Source organism: Schistocerca cancellata, chromosome 2, assembly GCF_023864275.1.
Source record: "Schistocerca cancellata isolate TAMUIC-IGC-003103 chromosome 2, iqSchCanc2.1, whole genome shotgun sequence".
Classification (NCBI taxonomy): Eukaryota; Metazoa; Arthropoda; class Insecta; order Orthoptera; family Acrididae; genus Schistocerca; species Schistocerca cancellata.
The window spans coordinates 783,029,229-783,052,619 of NC_064627.1; the positions used below are offsets into that span (position 1 = coordinate 783,029,229).

General features: G+C 43.7%; 1 protein-coding gene across 1 annotated transcript in view; it reads left to right on the forward strand.

The window, feature by feature from the left end:
• Nucleotides 1-23,391, forward strand: part of LOC126158651 (guanylate cyclase 32E-like) — a 660,283-nt gene that overhangs the window by 206,040 nt on the left and 430,852 nt on the right. The window contains exons 3-4 of the mRNA XM_049916459.1: nt 3,181-3,310; nt 18,459-18,608. Coding sequence (XP_049772416.1) covers nt 3,181-3,310; nt 18,459-18,608 — 280 coding nt within the window. The remainder of the gene's footprint in view (nt 1-3,180; nt 3,311-18,458; nt 18,609-23,391) is intronic.

Sequence of the window (23,391 nt, forward strand, 5' to 3'; positions counted from 1 at the left end):
TCCAATACTTAAAGTTAGAAACTGTGTATATGTCTTGAGGTAGTATGCAAATTACCCAGACTACATTATTCCAATTCTTGACACTGGGACCATTTAGCGACTTTCAACAAACTTTACACATACTTTCAAAAGTTTTCTGAAACTCTTCCATGCTGACACCCCCCAAAAAATAATGAAAGAAAAACGTTTATTGCTTACTACATTTTCGTTGTTCATGCAGTAAAACTTCAGCATTAGGTATGACGATTTAATTTATTACTTCTTTACCACTAACTCCACTCACAACTTATTTTTCAGACAGTATCCACATATATTCTTGCGAGTACCCGCAAAATTATATCATTGTATGGTTCAAAAGTCGGGAGGTATTATGTGATAAACACTGATATGCGTGAAATGGATGTTGTACATGAGAGTTAGATTCTTTAAAGAAGCGGTAGTGGGGGGCTACTGATACAACACTAATCAGCACACAAAAGTAGTTAAGAAAAGTAAGTCCAAGCAACAGAATTAAACATCACCAAGCAACCATATGCTCTAAAAATGAAAAATAAGCAGACCTACATCATTTTTAGTCTGTCTATCCACTGATACAAGAACAAATTTCAGAACATGGAAATACTACAGAAAAACTTAAAAGTTCTGTATCAGGTCGTACATATGCTATTGTATATATTCCATCATAATTTCAAGGATTTCAAAAACACGGAAGGGTAGATAGTTGCTGAGGAAATAAACAGGAGTTTGTAAAATGACGTATCAGAGAAGTAACGTGTCCTAATACTCTGACAAAACACGAGGAGTCATAACGCATCAAACTATAAATTTGGTGTCTGTTTCATTTATTTGATCAATCTTAATTACGAAGACATGACTTTCAAATACGACAAAAAAACTGAATAATTTATTATTCATAGAAGTTCACAAGAATTTATTTGTATGCACGCCAAAAGGCGCAAATCTCAGTGAGTCATAATTATAAGGAAAAACTATAAAAATGAAAACAATACAACTTCATTAATAGTCAAAAATTATTTGTAGATTTATTCGCGATAGCAAGCAGAATAGGCAGCGAATAATGCAGCTCAATACCAGTTCAGCCGCTCTTATAAAGCGGCTAAAATCGGTATATTTAAACCAGTGAAAATACTTCCCAATCAAAAGTGATATTAAGTAAAATCTGTTGGGTGACACTGACGGTACCATTAAAACCCCAGAATTTTCCTGCGAAGACTTCCTAGCTTCTCTCTGTAAACAGCAACAGCAAAATTCGACTCCAATACCATTAACGGCGTGTTCCTGGGTCTGTTGATACGCTTTGTCAGATTGCCTCCGACCTTCGCACTTTTCTGCTGCAACTGTTCTTCGTTAACACCTTTTACATCGGCAGTATTCGCAATTTTGTTGCTGTTACGGTCTTCAGTCCGAGGGCTGATTTGATAAAGCCCTCCGTGCTACTTTATCCTGCGGAAGCCTTATCATCTCCGAATAACTACTTCAGTCCTTCGAATCTGCTTACTCTATTCGTCTCTTGGTCTTCCTCGACGATTTTTAGCCCCCAAACTTTCCTCCAGTACTAGATTGGTGATCCCTTGGTCTCTCAGAATGTGTCCTATCGACCTGTCCCTTCTTCAAGTCAGGTTATGAAACAAATCTCTTTTCTCCCCATTTATATTTAGTACTTCCTCATTACATACATAATCTACCCATCTAATCTTCTGCATTCTTCTGTAGCACCATAGCACCACATTTCACTGTTCGTCGTGCACGTTTCACTTCCATATGGCTACACTCCATACAAATACTTTCAGAAAAGATTTCCTAGCCATTAAATCTGGATTCGATGTCAACAAATTTCTCTTCTTCAGAACTACTGTTCCTGCCATTTCCGGTCTACATGTTATATCCTCCCTACTTCAGTCGTTATCAGTTATTTTGACGTCCAAATAGTAAAACTCATCTACTACTTTAAATGTCTCGTTTCCTAATCTAATTCGCTCAGCATACCTGATTTAATTCGACTACATTCCGGTATCCTTGTTTTGCTTTTGTTCAAAAAATGTCTCTGAGCACTATGGGACTTAACATCTATGGTCATAAGTCCCCTAGAGCTACTTAAACCTAACTAACCTAAGGATAGCACACAACACCCAGTCATCACGAGGCAGAGAAAATCCATGACCCCGCCGGGAATCGAACCCGGGCGCGGGAACGCTACCGCACGACCTCGAGCTGCGGACTTGCTTTTGTTGATGTTTATTTTAAATCCTCCTCTCAAGACACAGTCCACTACGTTCAACTGCTCATCCATATCCTTTGCTGTCTCTGACAGACTTACATCATCGGCAGACCTCGAAGTTTTTATTTCTTCTCCCTGAACTTTAATTCCTATTCCAATTTTTTTTAGTTTCCTTTACTACATGCACAATATACAGATTGAATAACACCAGGGATATGCTATAAAGCTGTCTCACTCCCTTCTCAACCACTGCTTCCCTACCATGCCCCCTCGACTCTTATAACCGCCGTCTGGTTGCGCATAAGTTGTAGACAGACTTTCGCTCCATGTATTTTACTCCTACTACTCTCAGAATTTCAAAGAGAGTACGCCACTGAACTTCGTCAAAAGTTTTATGGGTATATAAACGCTGTAAATGTAGTTTTGCCTTGCCTTAATCTATCTTTTTAGAGAATTCGTGGGGTCAGTATTGGGACGGACGCACAGTTTCAGCGCAACTGGCAGCAGCTAGGCGTCCAGCGTCGTCCAGCCAGCGGGCTTTTCACTGTGACAATGTTCTACTGTGAATAAGTCTGGAAAAAACTGAATGAGTGCGGAGCAAGTCATTGTTGTTACAGCCCCGGTGTTGTGTCACGGCGGTGGACACTGCACGGATATTAGTGCACTTAACTGATAGCGACACTACTCATTTTGAGTGCGTATGAGATGTAGTCAAAACAGATATGTATCCCGCGTACATACCTCTGACCAATTTCCGTCAGTTTTGAACGACACTGAAATATAATTCTTCTCTGTCAGAAGAATAAGCGACAGAACCTTTAGTTTCCACACATTTCTACGCCTTTTCGCTGTTTCATTATGAAATTTTCTGTTTTCTTCCAGTGGAACATCGCCTGCATCCGTGCACTGTACCACGACGTGACGTGGGTGTCTGGTTGCAGGAGCTGGCCGCAGTCCACGGGCTCCAGCTGACTGACACGTGCCTCTTCTCAGAGCGGGACTACGTCTCCATGAAGCCTTCAATACAGGAGATGGACCGCATCGTGGCTGACACCTTCCAGAGGACTAGAGGTACAGGCGGATCGCTAATATAGTCCCGTAATCCCTACGAGACATGTGCTCTACAAGTTAGCAGACTTTGTGGGCGTAGTGCACATGTACTAATAATGGTAACAGTCATGTAACAGGGTCCTCACTATGGCCGTATCTGCGTTCTCGCCTTTGCTTAAGTGTAATATTCTAGTGGAAGTGTCCTAGGATCAGTATAGCATAGTTAGCCAATTCATACATCCACAACAAAGTCTTCCTGCGTTAATAAAACAAATAAGAGTGAAATTTGAAATAAATGTACATGTTTGTGGTTTGGCCACATGGACTCGCCGGTGCTGAAGGAAGCGTCCAAAAACGTCTTTTGCACGTCAATATACATAAGGCAAACACACGGTCCAGTGACATTAATGTGACCGCCACCTATTTTCGGAGTCAGCGTGCATAGACAGCAGGTGGCAGCGCTAACAGCAGAGGGTATATACTCGTAAAGCGTACGGAGGGAAGCGTGGGAGGGAGGGGGGAGGGGAGGAGCAGGAAACAGTGCAGTCCTTGTCATAATGCGGAAACGGAGCGATATATCTGACGTCCAAAAGAGCATGATCATTGACTTCTGTCCACGAGGGGAAGCATCTCCGAAACGGACAAGTTTGTAAACTGTTCACGAGCCTCCATGGTTAAAGTGTGTGGTGCAAATAAAATGGCGCTACACAGAACCGGCGCCGAACCAACTGTCGTGCACCAAGGTCCGTAGACAACAGTGGTGAACGAAAGCTGCGGAAATGTGTACGGGCAAATAGACGTGTAACTGTTGCGCAACTGATTGCCCAGATGACCCAAGGGGCTGCCAACAACGTCTCCCAACGACAGTACAGCGAATGATAATTAATTGAAGCCCTCAGCTGCCGACGGGTGCCGTTGATATACCTCGGTGGGGACAGCTGAAAATGTGTGCCCGACCGGAACTCGAACCCAGGATCTCCTGCTTACATGGCAGACCCTCTATCCATCTGAGCCACCGAGGACATAGATGAATAGCGCAACTGCAGGGACGTATCCCTTGCACGCCTCCCGTGAGACCAACATTCCCAACTGTCCACAATCTACATTCGTAATGTACCTAATAGATATTTGCCCATCCACTCATTACTCGCGCACACTAAGGTGACGATTCCCGTAAGAGTTCGGGCACCCTGTGCGCATTCGCACAGACGAAGGCCAATGGGTGGGTAGCCTTTAACTATATATAAGAAGAAAGTAACTGTTCTCGAAAGAATAGAAACCATTGATGACCGTGCAGCTTCTCTAGTCACCTTAGTGTGCGCGAGTAATGAGTGGATGGGCAAATATCTATTAGGTACATTATGTTTGTAGATTGTGGACAGTTAGGAATGTGGGTCTCAGGGGAAGCGTGCAAGGGATAAGTCCCTGCAGTCGAGGTCTTCATCTATGTCCTCGGTGGCTCAGATGGATAGAGGGTCTGCCTTGCAAGCAGGAGATCCCGGGTTCGAGTCCCGATCGGGGCACAAATTTTCAACTGTCCCCGTCGAGGTATATCAACAGCACCTCTCGGTAGCTGAGGGTTTCAATTAATTATCATTTATTATAGAGAGGCTGCGCGGTCATCAATGGTATATGTTCTTTCGAGAACAGTTACTATCTTCATACGTAAAGCGAATGTTGCTGTGCTTGGGCCTTCACAGCAGGCATCTGCTTCATGGACCCACGCTGACTGATTTTCATCAGCGACGAAGGCTGGAATTTACACGCGTATCGCAGCTCGACGTCCACTGAGTGACGGCAGGTGACCTTTCCAGATGAATCCCGTTTTATACTCCATCGGAGTCTTTGGCGTGTGCGGTTTGAAACATCGGAAAGCAAACAAGGAGATAGCGTTATGGTCTGGGGAATATTTTCTGGCAGTCCCTAGGTGATCTTGTCATTCTGGAAGGCACAGTAGATCAACACAAGTGTGGAACAACCCCTAGAGAGCAAGTTCATCCCTTAATGTGTTATACAGCTCGCAGTGTATGTGCGTTTTCGAAGGCACTAGGATGAGATTACCGCACTCCCGCGGCCACCAGACTCCCCAGTTTTAAACCCAGTCGAGAATCTGTGGGACCACCTCGATCGGGCTGTTCGCATCATGAATCTTAAATAGACCGGAACTTTTCGACTCCGTGAATGTAGAAGAGGGTATCAGTGATCATAAGTCAGTGGTTGCATCAATGACTACAAGTGTAATAAGAAATGCCAAGAAAGGAAGGAAAATATATTTGCTTAACAAGAGTGATAGGGCACAAATCGCAGAATATCTGAGTGACCACCATCAAACGTTCATTTCTGAGGAAGAGGATGTGGAACAAAAATGGAAAAAATTCAGAAACATCGTCCAGTACGCCTTAGATAAGTTCGTACCGACTAAGGTCCAAAGCGAGGGGAAAGATCCACCGTGGTATAACAATCATGTACGAAAGGTACTACGGAAACAAAGAAAGCTTCATCATAGGTTTAAGAGTAGTCGAATCATAGCTGATAAGGAAAAGCTGAACGAAGCGAAAAAGAGCGTAAAGAGAGCAATGAGAGAAGCATTCAACGAATTCGAACATAAAACATTGGCAAACAATCTAAACAAGAACCCTAAAAAGTTTTGGTCATATGTAAAATCGGTAAGCGGATCTAAATCCCCTATTCAGTCACTCGTTGACCACGATGGCACCGAAACAGAGGACGACCGAAGAAAGGCAGAAATACTGAATTCAGTGTTCCGAAACTGTTTCACTGCGGAAAATCGTAACACGGTCCCTGACTTCAGCCGTCGCACGGACGCCAAAATGGAAAATATTGAAATAAACGATATCGGAATTGAAAAACAACTGCTATCACTTAGTAGCGGAAAAGCATCCGGACCAGACGAGATACCCTTAAGATTCTACAGTGATTATGCTAAAGAACTTGCCCCCTTTCTATCAGCAATTTATCGTAGATCGCTGGAAGAACGTAAAGTACCTAGCGACTGGAAGAAAGCGCAGGTCGTTCCCATTTTCAAGAAGGGTCATAAATCAGATGCGAATAATTATAGGCCTATTTCGCTTACGTCAATCTGTTGTAGAATAATGGAACATGTTTTGTGTTCTCGTATTATGACGTTCTTAGATAATACAAATCTCCTTCATCATAACCAACATGGATTCCGCAAACAGAGATCATGTGAAACTCAGCTCGCCCTATTTGCCCAAGAAATTCACAGTGCCGTAGACACTGGCGAGCAGATTGATGCCGTATTCCTGGACTTCAGGAAGGCATTTGATACGGTTCCGCACTTACGTTTAATGAAAAAAATACGAGCTTACGGAATATCGGACCAGGTTTGTGATTGGATTCAGGATTTCCTAGAAGAAAGAACACAACATGTCATTCTTAACGGTTCAAAATCTGCAGATGTAGAGGTAATTTCGGGAGTACCGCAAGGAAGCGTGATAGGACCTTTATTGTTTACAATATACATAAATGACTTAGTTGACAACATCGGTAGCTCCGTGAGGCTATTTGCAGATGACACGGTTGTCTACAAGAAAGTAGCAACATCAGAAGACTCGTACGTACTCCAGGAAGACCTGCAGAGGATTAATGCATGGTGCGACAGCTGGCAGCTTTCCCTAAACGTAGATAAATGTAATATAATGCGCATACATAGGGGCAGAAATCCATTCCAGTACGATTATGCCATAGGTGGTAAATCATTGGAAGCGGTAACGACCGTAAAATACTTAGGAGTTACTATCCGGAGCGATCTGAAGTGGAATGATCACATAAAACAAATAGTGGGAAAAGCAGGCGCCAGGTTGAGATTCATAGGAAGAATTCTAAGAAAATGTGACTCATCGACGAAAGAAGTAGCTTACAAAACGCTTGTTCGTCCGATTCTTGAGTATTGCTCATCAGTATGGGACCCTTACCAGGTTGGATTAATAGAAGAGATAGACATGATCCAGCGAAAAGCAGCGCGATTCGTCATGGGGACATTTAGTCAGCGCGAGAGCTTTACGGAGATGCTGAACAAGCTCCAGTGGCGGACACTTCAAGAAAGGCGTTACGCAATACGGAGAGGTTTATTATCGAAATTACGAGAGAGCACATTCCGGGAAGAGATGGGCAACATATTACTACCGCCCACATATATCTCGCGTAATGATCACAACGAAAAGATCCGAGAAATTAGAGCAAATACGGAGACTTACAAGCAGTCGTTCTTCCCACGCACAATTCGTGAATGGAACAGGGAAGGGGGGATCAGATAGTGGTACAATAAGTACCCTCCGCCACACACCGTAAGGTGGCTCGCGGAGTATAGATGTAGATGTAGATGTAGATGTAGAAATCGAGAAACCTAGCGTAGCTAGCCACGGCACTGGAGGCGGGTCAGTTTCACATCGCTGTAGAAACCTTCCAGAACCTCACTGACACTCTTCTACAAGTCTCGCAGACGTCTGCGCTGTAAAATGTGGTTATTCAGGCTTTCGACAATTGGTTATATTAATATGACTGGGCAGTGTATAAGTTTTCTTGGTGTAGACTCGCATTATGATGCAAAAGAATGTAATATCAACGTTTAAGCCACGGTTGTAGAAGATTTGTTCTGGGCCGGCTCGAGTACTGTGGTGTCCGGAGTTCACTTGTACTTCACATGGCCCCTCGTAACAGGCATGACATTATACCGGTTGTCGTATGACAGGTGTCCTGCGTTGGAAGTAGGCGGGATCGGCTGTCGTGTGCTGCCAGATACAGTACGGCCCGTGACTGGCAGTCATCGGCGAATCGCGTATAGATTCCTGTTTTCCTCTTGTGGGTGGCGCTGCGTATTTCCTCTCTGGTCACGCTCCCGTGTCAATTTTTTTGTACTGCCCTGGCTCTGGTGGCTGGCAGCCAGGGTAGTGCGAGCCTGTAACGGCCCCTCACCACAGTCTGTAGCGATTCTCTCGGTTCTTGTTACTAGCGTGTTGCAATGTATCGATGTCATCTCTCATCTTGCTTTTCACTATCCACAACTACATTTACATATATATTCCGCAATCCACCGTCTGGTGTATGGCGGAAAGTACCATGTACCGCTGCCAGTCATTTCCTTTCCTCTACTCGCAAATGGAGTGAGGGAAAAACAACTGTCTACATGCCTTCGCACAAGCGCTAATTTCACTTATCTTGTGTTTGCGGTCTTTACGCGAAATGTACTTCGCCGGCAGTAGAACCATTTTGCGGTCAGCCGCAAATGTCGGTTCTCTAAATGTTCTCAATAGTGTTTCGAGAGAAGAATCGCTCCAGGGATTTTCATTGGAGTTCACGGAGCATCTCCGTAACACTCGCGTGTTGAGCTGACCCACAAGTAACATACCTAGCAGCGCGGCTCTGAATTGCTACGACGTCTACCTTTAATCCCACTGGGTGGGCATGCCAAACACTCGAGCAGTGCTCAACACTGGGTCGCACTAGTGTTCTACACGCTGTCTCTTTTATAGAAGACTTACATTTTCCTAAAACTCTCCCAATAAACTGAAGCCGACCATTCGTCTTCCCTATTACCATCCTTACGAGTTCGTTCCATTTAATATCGCTTTGCAACGATACACCTAGATATTTAATCGATGCGACTGTGTCAAGCAGCACACCACTAACACGGTATTCGAACATTATGGGTTTGAAACTTCCTGGCAGATTAAAACTGTGTGCCCGACCGAGACTCGAACTCGGGACCTTTGCCTTTCGCGGGCAAGTGCTCTACCAACTGAGCTACCGAAGCACGACTCACGCCCGGTACTCACAGCTTTACTTCTGCCAGTACCTCGTCTCGGGCGGGCACACAGTTTTAATCTGCCAGGAAGTTTCATATCAGCGCACACTCCGCTGCAGAGTGAAAATCTCATTCTGATTATGGGTTTGTTTTTACTACTCATCTGCATTAACTTTTTTTTCTACATTTAGAACAAGCTGCCATTCATCACATTAAGTAGAAATTCTGTCTATGTCATCCTGTATCCTCCTAAAGTCACTCAACGATGATACTTTCCCGTATACTACAGTATCATCAGCAAGTAGCTGCAGGCCGCTGCTCAACCTACCCGTCAGATAATTTATGTACGCACACTGAAAACAAGAGTTGTCCTGCCACGTTTTCCTGGAGCACTCCTGACGATACGCTTTTCTTTGATGAACGTTCGCCGTCGAGGACAACTTACTAAATGTATACGGACACTTCGAGCCGTATATTCATCCTGCACTACCCTATACACCCAAATTTCATAATACTAACTACTATAATTGATTGTCTCGGACACTTTTTACCTAATTATGTACCCCGACTCTGCATGCTATAGGCCTACTCGTACTATTTTCCTTATTTGTAACTTATAATCCAATCGACAGGTACGGCATCATAAACAGAGCACTACCTCAGTTTTCAGGAAAATTGCGAAGGAAGTGAAGACTTTTCCAATAAAAAGCAGCCACAGTTCGCCTGTAGTAATTAGGCTATTTATTGATTTAATGCGGAATGTTAAAATGAAACTTGAATCTGGTTGCTCCCGATAACCAGTTCAAAAAATGGTTCAAATTGTTCTGAGCACTATGGGACTTAACATATGAGGTTATCAGTCCCCTAGAACTTAGAACTACTTAAACCTAACGACATCACACACATTCATGCCCGAGGCAGGATTCGAACCTGCGACCGCAGTGGTCGCGCGGTTCCAAACTGAAGCGCCTAGAACCGCTCGGCCACACCAGCCGGCTGATAACCAGTTCTTTACCCATCAAGATGATCTGTGTACACTTAGCAGAAAGTTTTCTTTTTATCTAACAGACTATTTGCGAGGAGAGTAGTCCCGTTACTACTGACCAGTCTCTTACTGCTGTGTCTGTCGCACAGACAACGGAGTCAACTATAATCCTGAGCAATAAACGCAAACTGAACAACATCAGACGCAGTGTTGGAGTAATTAATTGTATTTTTAAAATAGTAGTTTTGGGAGTGCGGGGCAGAATAAGAAACATGAAAAAAAGTTTTCTGCTGAAGGTAACAATTTTTATTAACTTAACGTATCACACGGAAGACACGTTAGGGTACGTAATCTTCTTTCCGAAGTGAATTTTTATGCGTTATCGTATCTTAAATTAAAGCTTACCTTATGTGAGCTTTTGCATCGTTCAAGTAAATTCATGGGTACACTGTTACGTGTTCCATGTCCTCCGGAAAAGGAAGAAGGAAAAAACAGCATTCTGAGTTCCCTGCTGCGCAGAGTGCTGATGATCCCTCCTACAGATCTATCTGTACACTTCCGTACAAAAAATAAGAATAAAAAAATAAAAGACAAAAACTGTAGCCCGCATCTCGTGGTCGTGCGGTAGCGTTCTCGCTTCCCACGCCCGGGTTCCCGGGTTCGATTCCCGGCAGGGTCAGGGATTTTCTCTGCCTCGTGATGGATGGGTGTTGTGTGCTGTCGTTAGGTTAGTTAGGTTTAAGTAGTTCTAAGTTCTAGGGGACTGATGACCATAGATGTTAAGTCCCATAGTGCTCAGAGCCATTTGAACCATTTGAACAAAAACTGTAAAGTCATACATTCTCAACAGTGCCACCAATAATTTTTTTGTAGAGAAATAAAAATTATTTGTAGAAATACAGTTACTAGCCACTTATTTATTTAAGTTGTTTTTCATGCAACGACGGGTTTCATGGTTTGACCTGTCCTCACCTTGAGCAACACATTTAGCTCTTCATCAGTATAATGTTCTCATCGACTCCATTTTGAATGCTGCAGGTACCTTGTAGAAAATAACAGTTCAAGCAAACCACGTTTCCCAGGTTGTCTACTAAGGTTTAATTGAGAGTTAGGTGCACTTGATTTTGTTCTGTAATTTGTGGCTCCTTTTGCCATCTTTGTATCAATAGCGAAAACACTTTAAAGCTCACTGAAGCACTGGTGCGGTGCAAAATTACCCATCTGGATGACTAATGTGTTTGTTTATATTGAAAGTTACATATGCAGTCAAGATTTCTTACACATTCAAAAATTACGTCTGAACTCTGTTATGTTTATAGATTTAATATTGCTGCTCTTGAAACTAGAAAATATCGTCATATAATTGAAGAAGTTGGTCAGTACACACAATATGTACTCTAATCAGGCACATTATGTTTTTTTTAGATGTAAAAATACTATATTAGCAATTGACATTAATTGTTACCTATCTAGTGGAGTACTGACTGGCCAGTATTGACACAATGATAACAAAATTATATTAAATGTTACTGAATTAATATGGCATTTTCTTCCTTAAAAGCACTAGCATCATATATTTTACACACACTTGATAGACTGACACATTAGGCTAACATTCTAGAATTCATAAAACAAGAAATAAATAATTTACATACAATTAGTAAAGTACCATATTGCGAAGGACAACAGAATATTATGGTCTTGTAACAGATAAAAATGAAGAACGATATTTATCGACCGTGTGAAAATACCGCAACGTTTCGGAGAATGTCATGCTCATCATCTTCTGGCTAAGCAACGGTATTTGCCAACGTAACTCACTGTTTCCATGTCTTAATTTCTTGCATCACGTTTATTGAAACCTGCTGTTCTACGCCGTGTTCCATATTATAGATTCTCTGGCCAGCTAGTAATGCCATTTATCGTACACCAATAAACGGAAAATACCATTACGATCTACATGTCAAATCAAAATATTCAAACGTGTGTGAATTCCTAAGGGCTCAAACTGCTGAGGTCCGGGCACTCCGCGCGGCTCTACATGTCAATAAAACTCATAGCCTACTAGTATTTTGCATTATCCATTTTATTAGCGATTTGGCTTACAAGTGTGTTCTGTATTTATAGAAACACCTGTTAGTGAACAGGCACAGTGTCTGAAGATTTTCCCAGTTATGCTTTGAAGATATTGTATAGTATTTTTGCGTCTGACTAATGCGTAGCGTCCGACGTTATCATGACAGAAGATAAAGCGATTGACGAACAAAGCTCGCATAGATAGCAACTGTCCGATTGTTGGCAGTACCCGTCGTTTGCTTGCAAATAACTACTTCCCCGAGGATTGTATCTATTACATTTCACCGTAAAAATATGAATATCTGTTCGAGAAAGGAGGCTCAGCAACGCATAACAAAATCTTCTAACGATTTATACCGTATTACAGAAGCTACTTCTCGTTGCCGTTACTAGCAAAACAGTTTCACGTGTCATGAACAAATCGTGACACATTTATCGTTAATATACAAGCAAGCAAAACCCCGTGTGCTAATGGAGACAGCACTGTACGTGTTGCACCTACAAGGGAAATAGATGGAGCTAGTCCTGTGATATTAAGAAATAAATGATGGGACACTAAATACAACCTTGCTGTTCATGTTATTCTTTTTTTCCTGAAAAAAAGGTACTAAAGACTAAGGAATAAATACGTCCTTCTGATATTTCACATGTTTCCCAGAAACGTCGCTATGTGTTCTGTTTGTAATCCCCAAGCGAAAATATTTTAATGAATTCTCCAGTCAGTTGCTTGTGTCTATCAAAAGATCAGAGAACGTTGGACATCCTTGCAAGTTTTGCTGATCAATGACGTAGACCAGTTAAGTCACATCTTACAGCTAATACTATTTATTATGCTATATGATTTAATTGACGAGTACACTGTTTCAGTTTTTGAATTGTTTCTAAAGTACTCAGCGTAACGAACGCCGTCCCTTGAAGCATTACAGTATAAACACCGTACAAATGGCCGTTGAATCATACAGTAGACAAGACAGTTTATATTTTTGTATTTGATAAAATGAAATTGTCCAAAAATGTGAGGATTCTTTCTCGATTAACATGTCAGATAATCTGTCAACTTCTGTACGTTGCAGTATTCATACATTCAGACATGGAGACGGGTAGGATGATTGGATATTTTACCTGTTAATAGGTTTTCTGTACCCTACGTCAATGGCTGGGTTATAATCATTAATTTACATGCTTTGTTTTCAAACATCTTTAATAAATTTCTCGAGGTAATTCTTAAAATCAAAAGAAGGAAACCTTTTCCTACGAACAAATGCTCTGCAGTGAGTCAGAAGTGAGGTACGCGCATTGGACAACGTTTGGCATTATCCATCTCTACGGCAACGTATCATAGTGTTACCTTTGTAGATGGCTGTATCATGTAAAATTTCGGTACGTTAATATGTAGATGGAACTTGTGTTCATTCACGGTAACACTATATGGTGTACAGGAAGAATTTCATAGTTCAATAGAGGCAAACAGGATGAAACAGGATACATAAATGATCGCATGTGAAACATGGTATTTATACAGATCAAGAATTTACACTGGACAGAACTGGAGATGAATAATTGCGAGCGATGCACATGTGACGTAGGTTTTTTTTTCGACCATGTCATTCCTGCTTATAAACAACAATGATAGCTACATGCAGATAACCCCCCCTCCTCCCCCTTCTTCCCGAACAGCATGTGATCAATATGCAACAAAGAAAAAAATGGTTCAAATGGCTCTGAGCACTATGGGACTCAACTTCTGAGGTCATTAGTCCCCTAGAACTTAGAACTAGTTAAACCGAACTAACCTAAGGACATCACAGACCGTAGCGGTCTCGCGGTTCCAGACCGCAGCGCCTAGAACCGCACGGCCACTTCGGCCGGCTGCAACAAAGAAAAATCCTATCTGTACTGCTACAGCCGGCCGATGTGGCCGAGCGGTTCTAGGCGCTTCAGTCTGGAACCGCGCGACCGCTACGGTCGCAGGTTCGAATCCTATCTCGGGCATGGATGTTTGTGACGTCTTTAGGTTAGTCAGGTTTAAGTAGTTCTAAGTTCAAGGGGCTGATGACCTCAGAAGCTAAGTCCCATAGTGCTCAGAGCCATTTGAACCATTTTTGTGCCGCTACATATAACAGCCAGCTTCTCAAAAAGAGTTTCTGGACAGGAAAACGATTTTGGAACCATCTTCCTCAAAATCACATAAAGAAGTACACTCCTCCCGCCTTCTGTAACAATAACTGTCTCTTCCGTATACTTGTCCGAACTTGACTCATTAGTTGCGCCCACCCCGCTCACCTTTCCCTTCCTCTTTGTCAGTATATTCAAACATTTCATGATAACACCTCAGATGTATCTAACTGAAGTACAAGTGCGCATACAAACTGATAATGAGTTATAATAGTTTTGATACAAGTAGTTCTTTGGCCGATGTAAGAAAGACCTAAATGCTAGATTGCGAAACAAAATAATAAATAAATAAAGAACAAGGCGACAAGCTGTTTGAACAGGGTCATAATAAAAGCTACAGGCGCGAAACAGCACACCTGTATCAGCAGCTTTCCCTCACAGGCAGCGACCCCGTAGACAAGGTACTTGCAGCAGTGCGTTATTGCTATGCGTTACTTGTCCTTGAGGACGGTGGTAAAGCCCGCCCAATACGAAATTGTGGCATTGTGAAGAGTGTTACAACGCGTGGACAACCATGTGAGTACGGGTACACGACATGTGAGCCACGAAATGCACATAACTGACTTGTTGTGCCAATACTTCCAGCAAAGGGAACAGAATTAAGGGAGGCACAATTTCGACGAACTGTCGTAGTTCTGTCACTAAATTCTTCAGAGGGGCAACATCATAACATCGTTCGTGCCGTCCTTTTCGTTCAGCGACGAGGCCACAACTGTACGGGATGACATTATAAACTTTGGCAGGTTCTGCTCCCCGTGGTACGATTGTTGATAAACGTAACGCCGACTTGGGCAAAGTGTGTGGTGTGGTGCTGTCCAAATCATCTTATCACCCCCTACAAGTTTCTCGGTGACCAAGAGGACCAGCTTCCTTGACCTTGGTGGGCGGGCCGTCCGGAGTGGTCGAGCAGTTCTAGGCGCTACAGTCTGAAACCGCGCGACCGCTATGGTTGCAGGTTCGAATCCTGCCTCGGGTATGGATTTGTGTGATGTCCTTAGGTTAGCTAGGTTTAAGTAGTTCTAAGTTCTAGGGGACTGATGGTCACAGCAGTTAAGTCCCATAGTGCTCAGTGCCATTTGAACCATTTTTGAACCTTGGTGGGCGCTCTGGGTGTGCTGGTAGAAGACGTGAGTCACTATGTGGTTCACCCATTAAGGGATCATTGCACACATCTCTTGGAAGGTACGCCAATTTTTAGACAACGACTTACCAAGATTGTGGAACTGGATGCAGAGGTCCAACGCAATGGCGAGAACTACAGGATCTCTGCCAGTGTGTATACGTGGCAACGCGGAAAGTGTGGTGTAACGCACTAAGGCTCTCAAATGGCTCTAAGCACTATGGACTTAACATCTGAAGTCATCAGTCCCTTAGACTTAGAACTACTTAAACCTAACTAACCTAAGGACAACACACACATCCATGCCCGAGGCAGGGTTCGAACCTGCGACCGTAGCAGCAGCGCGGTTTCGGACTGAAGCGCCTAGAACCGACGCACTAAGGTCAATGACATAAACGGCCTAGTACTCCCCACACTCGTTAGTCGTGTTCAGCTGATCTACAAAACCCTGGAGTTACCGAAAAGCTACGCTCTACGTTGATGCATGTATTGTTGCTCATAGCGGACACTACGGGCATCTGCTTTGACGTAGCCACTGTACGTCCTGTAACACTGTATCGCGTGATTCAGTAACACTGCTTTCTGATTTTTGCGACATGGAAAATGGGAATGAGCGTATGGCATCGTTGACCGGGAGGAACCATCCGGGGAAGTTCGGGCCCCCAAGTGCAAGTCTTATTTCAGTCGACGCCACATTGGGCAACTTGCACTCCGGTGATGAGGATGAAATGGTGATGAGGACAGCACAACACCCAGTCTCCGAGTGGAGAAAATCTCCAACTTAGCCGGGAATCGAACCCGGGCTCGCTTGCACGGGGGGCGAGCACGTTACCACCCAGATAAGCAGGCGGACTTTTTGCGACATATTTCATAGGTATATTTAGTGTTATGTGGAACCTAGGAATCACGCATCGAAGGTAATTCGTAAGGTGCGAAAAGCCATAGGATACACAGCCGCGAAGGTTTATATGTCAACTCGATTGCCTCCCAATCTGTGACATATGTCTTTAATATAACAAAATAGTTATCATTCCCACAGTAATATTTCTTATAAATGTAAAATCTTCGTCATATGTCCTTTCAAACGTGCAGCGCTCTCGATGTTTCAACCCATATCCTGGAACTTTTTCAGAAGTCTCCTGGTTTCCCCAGGAGACTGATCACTGTCTAAAAAGAGTGTTGCCTTCAGTTATAAAACGCTTTTATACGTGGACACAACAATGTTTTTAGACAGTGATCAGTCTCCTGGGGATACCAGAAGCATTCTGAAGAAGGTGGCAGCAGAGAGCTCGAAACGTCGAGTATTATACAAGTTTGAAGAGGAATTTGACATAGCGTAACTACATAGAAGATTTTACCGTCAGTGACAGCGGTCGCGAAGCCTAGGAGCTAGTACACTGCCTAGCAAAAATAGTGAAGCACCCAGAAGGGAAAGAGGAAACTAAATACAGCTTCACGGGTTCAGAGGTTATGCGTTGTTATTTCATCAATTTCGAAATCGAGTCACATTTACAAAGAACTTGGCAGGCAGTAAGGTCCACAACTGCTGTAATTGGTCCTTGATATCCTGGACACTGGCACTAGGACGGTGTTGGTGTCTGAGCTGGTTCCACACATACTCTATCAGAGACATATGAGGGGATATTTCTGGGAACGAGAGTACCTCAGCATAAAGCAGACAGGTCATAAAGATATGTGTAAACTGTGAGCGAGCATTATGCTGTTGAAAAAAGGCGCCACGATACTTACACATGAGAGGTAACACATGAGGTCGCAGGATGTCCGTGATGTACCGTTGTGCCCCCAGAGTTCCACCAATCCCAACCAGCCGTGACCTGAAATCCTACCCGATGGCTCCCTACATCATGACGCCAGAAGTAATACCGCTGTGTCTCTCCAAAACACTGGAAGAACGTGACTCCTCCCCAGGTCGCAGTCATAATCGCCGACGATGGTCTTCCGGGCTAGTAAAAACCGCGATTCATCGGTGAACACAGTTCGATGCCGTTCACAAGCAGTCCACTGTTGTTGGTCGAGGCACTACTCCAAAAGCAGTCGTTTGTTCAGAAATGTTCAAATGTGTGTGAAATCTTATGGGACTTAACTGCTAAGGTCATCAGTCCCTAAGCTTACACACTACTTAACCTAAATTATCCTAAGGACAAACACACACACCCATGCCCGAGGGAGGACTCGAACCTCCGCCGGAACCAGCCGCACAGTCCATGACTGCAGCGCCTCGGACCGCTCGGCTAATCCCGCGCGGTGCAGCCGTTTGTCTTGTGGTGTTAGCGGTAGGTCTTATATGGACCGTAATTCTGTAGTTCGGCTGCTAATTTCCGCCAATGCTACGGAATGGCACAGAACGTTGCAGGGAGTCCGTTACTTGTTCTCGGACGGTCGAGCAGATGTAAATGGGTTACGATACGCTTGGTGCGCAATACGGGGGTCCTTCATTGTGGTGGACACACAGAATCGTCTCTAACCTTGACGGTGGGTATGCCTATCTTTACGTTCCCATGCAGTCAAATATCGCGCCACTGTCACATCCAAACGCCTAACAAATGAGAGTACTGCGCTATCCGAGCAATCGGAGGTCCCTTTCTGAAGCTGTCTCACACGCGTACTTGGCATCCGCATGCCCTTCACAATGATCACTGAAGAACTGTTCATGGGCCTTATGAATCCTACCAGATCTGAAAAAGCACTGAACACGAACAACACTAATTCATTCTGGTGGCCGTCCTACCTGCCACCGAGAATTGAAACTTTCGTCATTTACATAACCACCGACGTTTACCAAGTTATGTAGACATCCGACAGTGTCTTCAAGCTGCATCATTTTTTTTATTAGGCAGTGTATTTCTTAATTTCTCTTTGTTTCTAGTGTGACATATAAACGACAGTTTAAGAGGTGAAATTTGTGAACCTCTAAACATTACTGCAGACGAGCAGACCTCTTTTATTAGGGCAGTCCGTAAGCAGCGAGTCACGTTAAGGTGTTCAGTGCCTCTTCTTATGTTGACAGTGTACGTCTTCGTCGGGAAGCACATGGCGCTAATGGACTTCGTCAAGTGCCTACAGCGTCGTCATCTGCTCGACTCTGGTGACTACATCGTCATCTCCGTGGACGATGAGATATATGACCCCAGCAAGAAGCTTAACGTGTTGCACAGAGGTAAGTAAGGATACGTTTGCAAAGCGTACGCTGAGACCTGCCACATCTCATGTCCTCAGTTTCTCAATTACACTCAGTGCATCAGCAATGACACCAAACGTTGACGGGAAGCATATACATGGACTGGACAAATATACGGAAAACAGCGAGAGATACTTGGTTCGCCATAACTGCAGATGCTAACCAAGCCTATAGGTTGCGATGTTGTATTTGACCACGAACGATGCCTATGCTATGTCCTCAGTATGTTGCAAGCGTCATTAACGATCAGAACAGTGTTCTCTGTTGTGAATGGATTATGTCGGAGCTAACAAGGCGAGGCCACGACGTTTGGAACGCGGATTTACTGCAAACTTCGTGCACTCGTAGTGCTCCACAAGGACAACAAAATGTGTAAGCAGTAGCACATATTTCTCAAGCGTTATTGAGAAAATCGCAAGATAATTTCGGTCCTCCAATATATATATACCTGTGGGTGGCCATTTTTACCATCAAGTGCCGGCAGCCGAGTCGTGCCGGCACGGTAGCTCAGCGTGTTTGGTCACAGGGCTGTATGCTCTGTGTTGGACACTCCTTTTCCACATAAACGTCGTGGTTTTTCCGTCTTATGACTCCCCTGCGAGAATTCATTCAATAGATACTTAAATCGCCTACCAGAACTCCTGTTTTGCTGATTCAGAGGGGAATCTACAGGTTATCGTAGCGCTGATAGGTACACATATTTTATAAAGGAGACTATATAAATGTTTCATTTACGTATGCTATTCATCAATAAATATGCTCTACCTCAATTACGAAGGTAGTTTGATAAGTCTGATAAATTTCCACGAAAGCAATCAATAGTTTCGTTGCGCCTTCGTAGATGGTAAGCGTGATAGTTCGAAGGATTGTCTAAGAAATTTCATCAATGTACAGTATACAGTTCATTGCTGACTGTCGCCTGAATTGGTCAGTGCGTCGACTGCAATTGAAAATGGAAAAACCCCAGTGGTGCTAGTATTAAACATTTTCATTTGAAGGGTTGGACTGCCATACAAATCAAAAAAGAGTCGGACGAAGTTCACGCGGACTCTGCACCATCATTGAAGACCATTTACTTTTACATCAATGTATTTAAATGCAGTCGGACAAGTATCGAAGACGTAGCGTGTTCCAGCTGTCCCACTGAGGTCACCACAAAGGAAACCATGGACAAAATCCTTGATATGGTAATACAAGATTGCCGGATAAAAATTCGTCAGATTGCTGAGACTGTAGGCATCTCAAAGGAGTGAGTGCATAATTCCTGCACGGAGAATTGTCTATGGAGAAGCTGTGTGGAAGGTGGGTGCCCCATTGCTCACAGCAGACCAAAAGCGCATCCGGCAATGTTCAGTCGCAATGTCCGGCGATGTTCAGTCGCAGTCTGCAAGACTTTTTGTACCGATTTATGACTGTTAATGAAATGTCGATCCATCTTACACACCAGAGTCAAAACGACAGTCTAAACAATGTACAATGGCGGTGAAAGTGCACTGATGACGGTAAAGAATATTTTGCCAGCTGGTGAAGTGTGGCCACTGTTGTTTCGGATTCCCAGGGAATAATCCTTCGGATTCCCTAGGAATAATCCTCATAATTACTTGAAAATAGAATGATAACTGAACCCTGTTATGTTTGATTGCTGTATAGTTTGAAACTTGCGTTGGATGAAAAGAGACCAAAGTCGACATGCGAAAAGTACTGCATCAGTAGGATAATTCACCATCCCACTCATCAGCAGTAACAATGGCAAATGCGCATAAAATGAGCTTTAAATTGGTTCCTCATCCACCCTATTCACCAGACTTATCCCCTAGTAACTTCATCGTGCTCCCTGACATTAAACTATGGTTTTCTGGGAAGAAATTTTCATCAAATGAAGAATTAATAGTTGCGTTCAACGAGTTTTCTGCAGAGTTTGACCGAACCAATTTTTCCGATGGGATGAAAGAGCTGGAGGATGATTGGCCAACGTATATACCTCAAAGGAGACTATGTCGAGCCGTAAGGTGAGTTGTTTACGAAACAAACCGCCGATATACGGTCAGACGATGCGTACCGTCGAGGATCGGTGCCGTGAACACCAGAGGCACACTCGACTGATGTATCCGAGCAAGTCGGCGGTCACTGAACATTGTTTGTCGGAAAATTACGCGGGTTCCCGGGTTCGATTCCCGGCGGGGTCAGGGATTTTCTCTGCCTCGTGATGACTGGGTGTTGTGTGACGTCCTTAGGTTCGTTAGGTTTAAGTAGTTCTAAGTTCTAGGGGACTGATGGCCATAGATGTTAAGTCCCATAGTGCTCAGAGCCATTTTTGGAAAATTACGCTGTGGAGTATGAACGCACAAGGATTCTGGTACAGACGTCGAGATACTGGGACAGCGTTGTTAAAGAGGCCATCGAAATTCGCACCAATGACGACCTCATAAACCGTGACTGTGGCTATAATCTTAGCAAGGCTTGGGAACCAGCGATTGGGTTCATCCATAGTAAATCGAGCAAACGTATAGTTGTGACGACCACGGCGGACAGAGCCATCACACCGACGTCATCTCAGACGCCGTCGCAATCAGTTCCACCGCGCGACCGTGGCGCGGGGCGTGGATGGCGGAAGGAGCGCGCCACGGGCGGAGGGTGTTTAAATCGGCCGCCGCCGCGACCGAACCCAGTTCCCTCTGAGCATCCATAGCGTACGGATCTCCGTGCCGGCACGTTCACAGGAGCTAAGTCCGTTAGTTCACCTGATGATGGCGACATGTATGATCGCCGAAATATTGTGCCCGTTGGACACTGTAGGCCGTGGATATTTTGATTATCAAATACGCCGGGAGAAACTCAATAATCACAATTTCTATATCATTTCAAAGTTGTGATGTCCCTTTTGGCTCACCATATATGTGCGCCCCATGAAACTTGCCATTAGTGGGGAGGATTGCATGCCTCAGCGATACAGATAGCTGTACCATAGATGCAACCACAACAGAGGGGTACCTGTTGAGAGGCCAGACAGACGTGTGATTCCTGAAGAGGGGCAGCAGCCTTTGCAGTAGTTGCAGGGGCAACACTCTGGATGATTGACTCATCTGGCCTTGTAACATCAACCAGAACGGCATTGCTGTGCTGGCACTGGGAACAGCTGAAAGGCGTAATTTCTTCCCAGGGTTTGCAGCTCTACTCTCTACTGTATCGTTAAATGATGCTGGCATCATCTTGGGTAAAATATTCCGGATCTCCGGGCAAGGACTACTCAGGAGTATGTCTTTATCAGGAGAAACAAAACTGGCGTTCGACGGACTGGAGGGTCCCTTAACTGATCAGGTAGGTTAGAAAATTTAAAAAGGGAAGTGGATAGGTTAAAGCCATATATAGCGGAAATTAGTGAAATTCGGTGGCAAGAGGAACAGAAATACTGGTCAGGTGAGTGCAGGGTTATAAATACAAAATCAAATAGGGGTAACGCTGGAGTAGGTTTAACAATGAATGACAAAATAGGAAATTGGATAAGCTACTATGAACGCATAGCAAACGCATTATTGTAGCCAAGATAGATACGAAGCCCACACCCACCGCAGAAGTATAAGTTTACATGCCAACTATCTCTGCAGATGAGGAGGAGATTGAGGAAATTATTCAAATAGTTAAGAGAGACGAAAATTTAATAATCAAGGGGGACTGGAATTCGATAGTAGGCAAAGGAAGAGAGAGAAAAGTAGTAGGTGAATATGGACTGACGGAAAGGAACGAAAGAGGAAGCCACCTGTTAGAATTTTGCACAGAACATAATTTAATCATAGCTAACACTTGGATTAAGAATTATGAAAGAATGTTGTATACGTGGAAAAGACCTGGAGACACTGGAAGGTTTCAGATTGATTATATAATGGTAAGTCAGAGACTTCGGAACCAGGTTCTAAATTGTAAGGCATTTCCAGGGGCAGATGTGGACACTGACCACAATTTATTGGTTATAAACTGCAGATTAAAATTGATGAAACTGCAAAACGGTGGGAATTTAAGGAAATGGGACCTGGACAAACTGAAAGAACTAGAGATTTTAGAGAGTTTCAGAGGGATCATTAGGGAACGATTGACAAGAACAGGGGGAAGGAATAAAGTAGAAGCAGAATGGGTAGCTTTGAGAGATGAAATAGTGAATGAAGCAGTAGGTAAAAAATCGAGGGCTAGTAGAAATCCTTGAGTAACACAAGAGATACTGAATTTAATCGATGAAAGGAGAAAATATAAAAATGCAATAAATGAGGCAGGTGAAAGGGAATACAGACGTCCAAAAATGAGATCGACAGGAAGTGCAAACTGGCTAAGTGGGAATGGCTAGAGGAAAAATGTAAGGGTGTTGAAGCGTATATCACTAGCAGTAAGATAGATACTGCATACAGGAAAATTAAAGACTTTTGGAGAAAAGAGAACCACCTGTATGACTATCAAGAGTTCGGATGGAAAATCAGTCATAAGCAAAGAAGGGAAAGTAGAAAGTTGGAAGGAATATATAAAAGGTCTATAGGAGGGAGATGTACTTGAGGACAATATTACGAAAATGGAAGAGGATGCAGATGAAGATGAGAAGGGAGATATGATACTGAATGAAGAATTTGACAAAGCACTGAAAGATTGAAGTCGAAACAAGGCCCTGCGAGTAGACAACATTCCGTTAGAGCTAGTCATAGCCTTGGGAGAGCTAGCCGTGACAAAACTGTTCCATCTGGTGATCAAGATGTATGTGACAGATGAAATACCTGCAGAC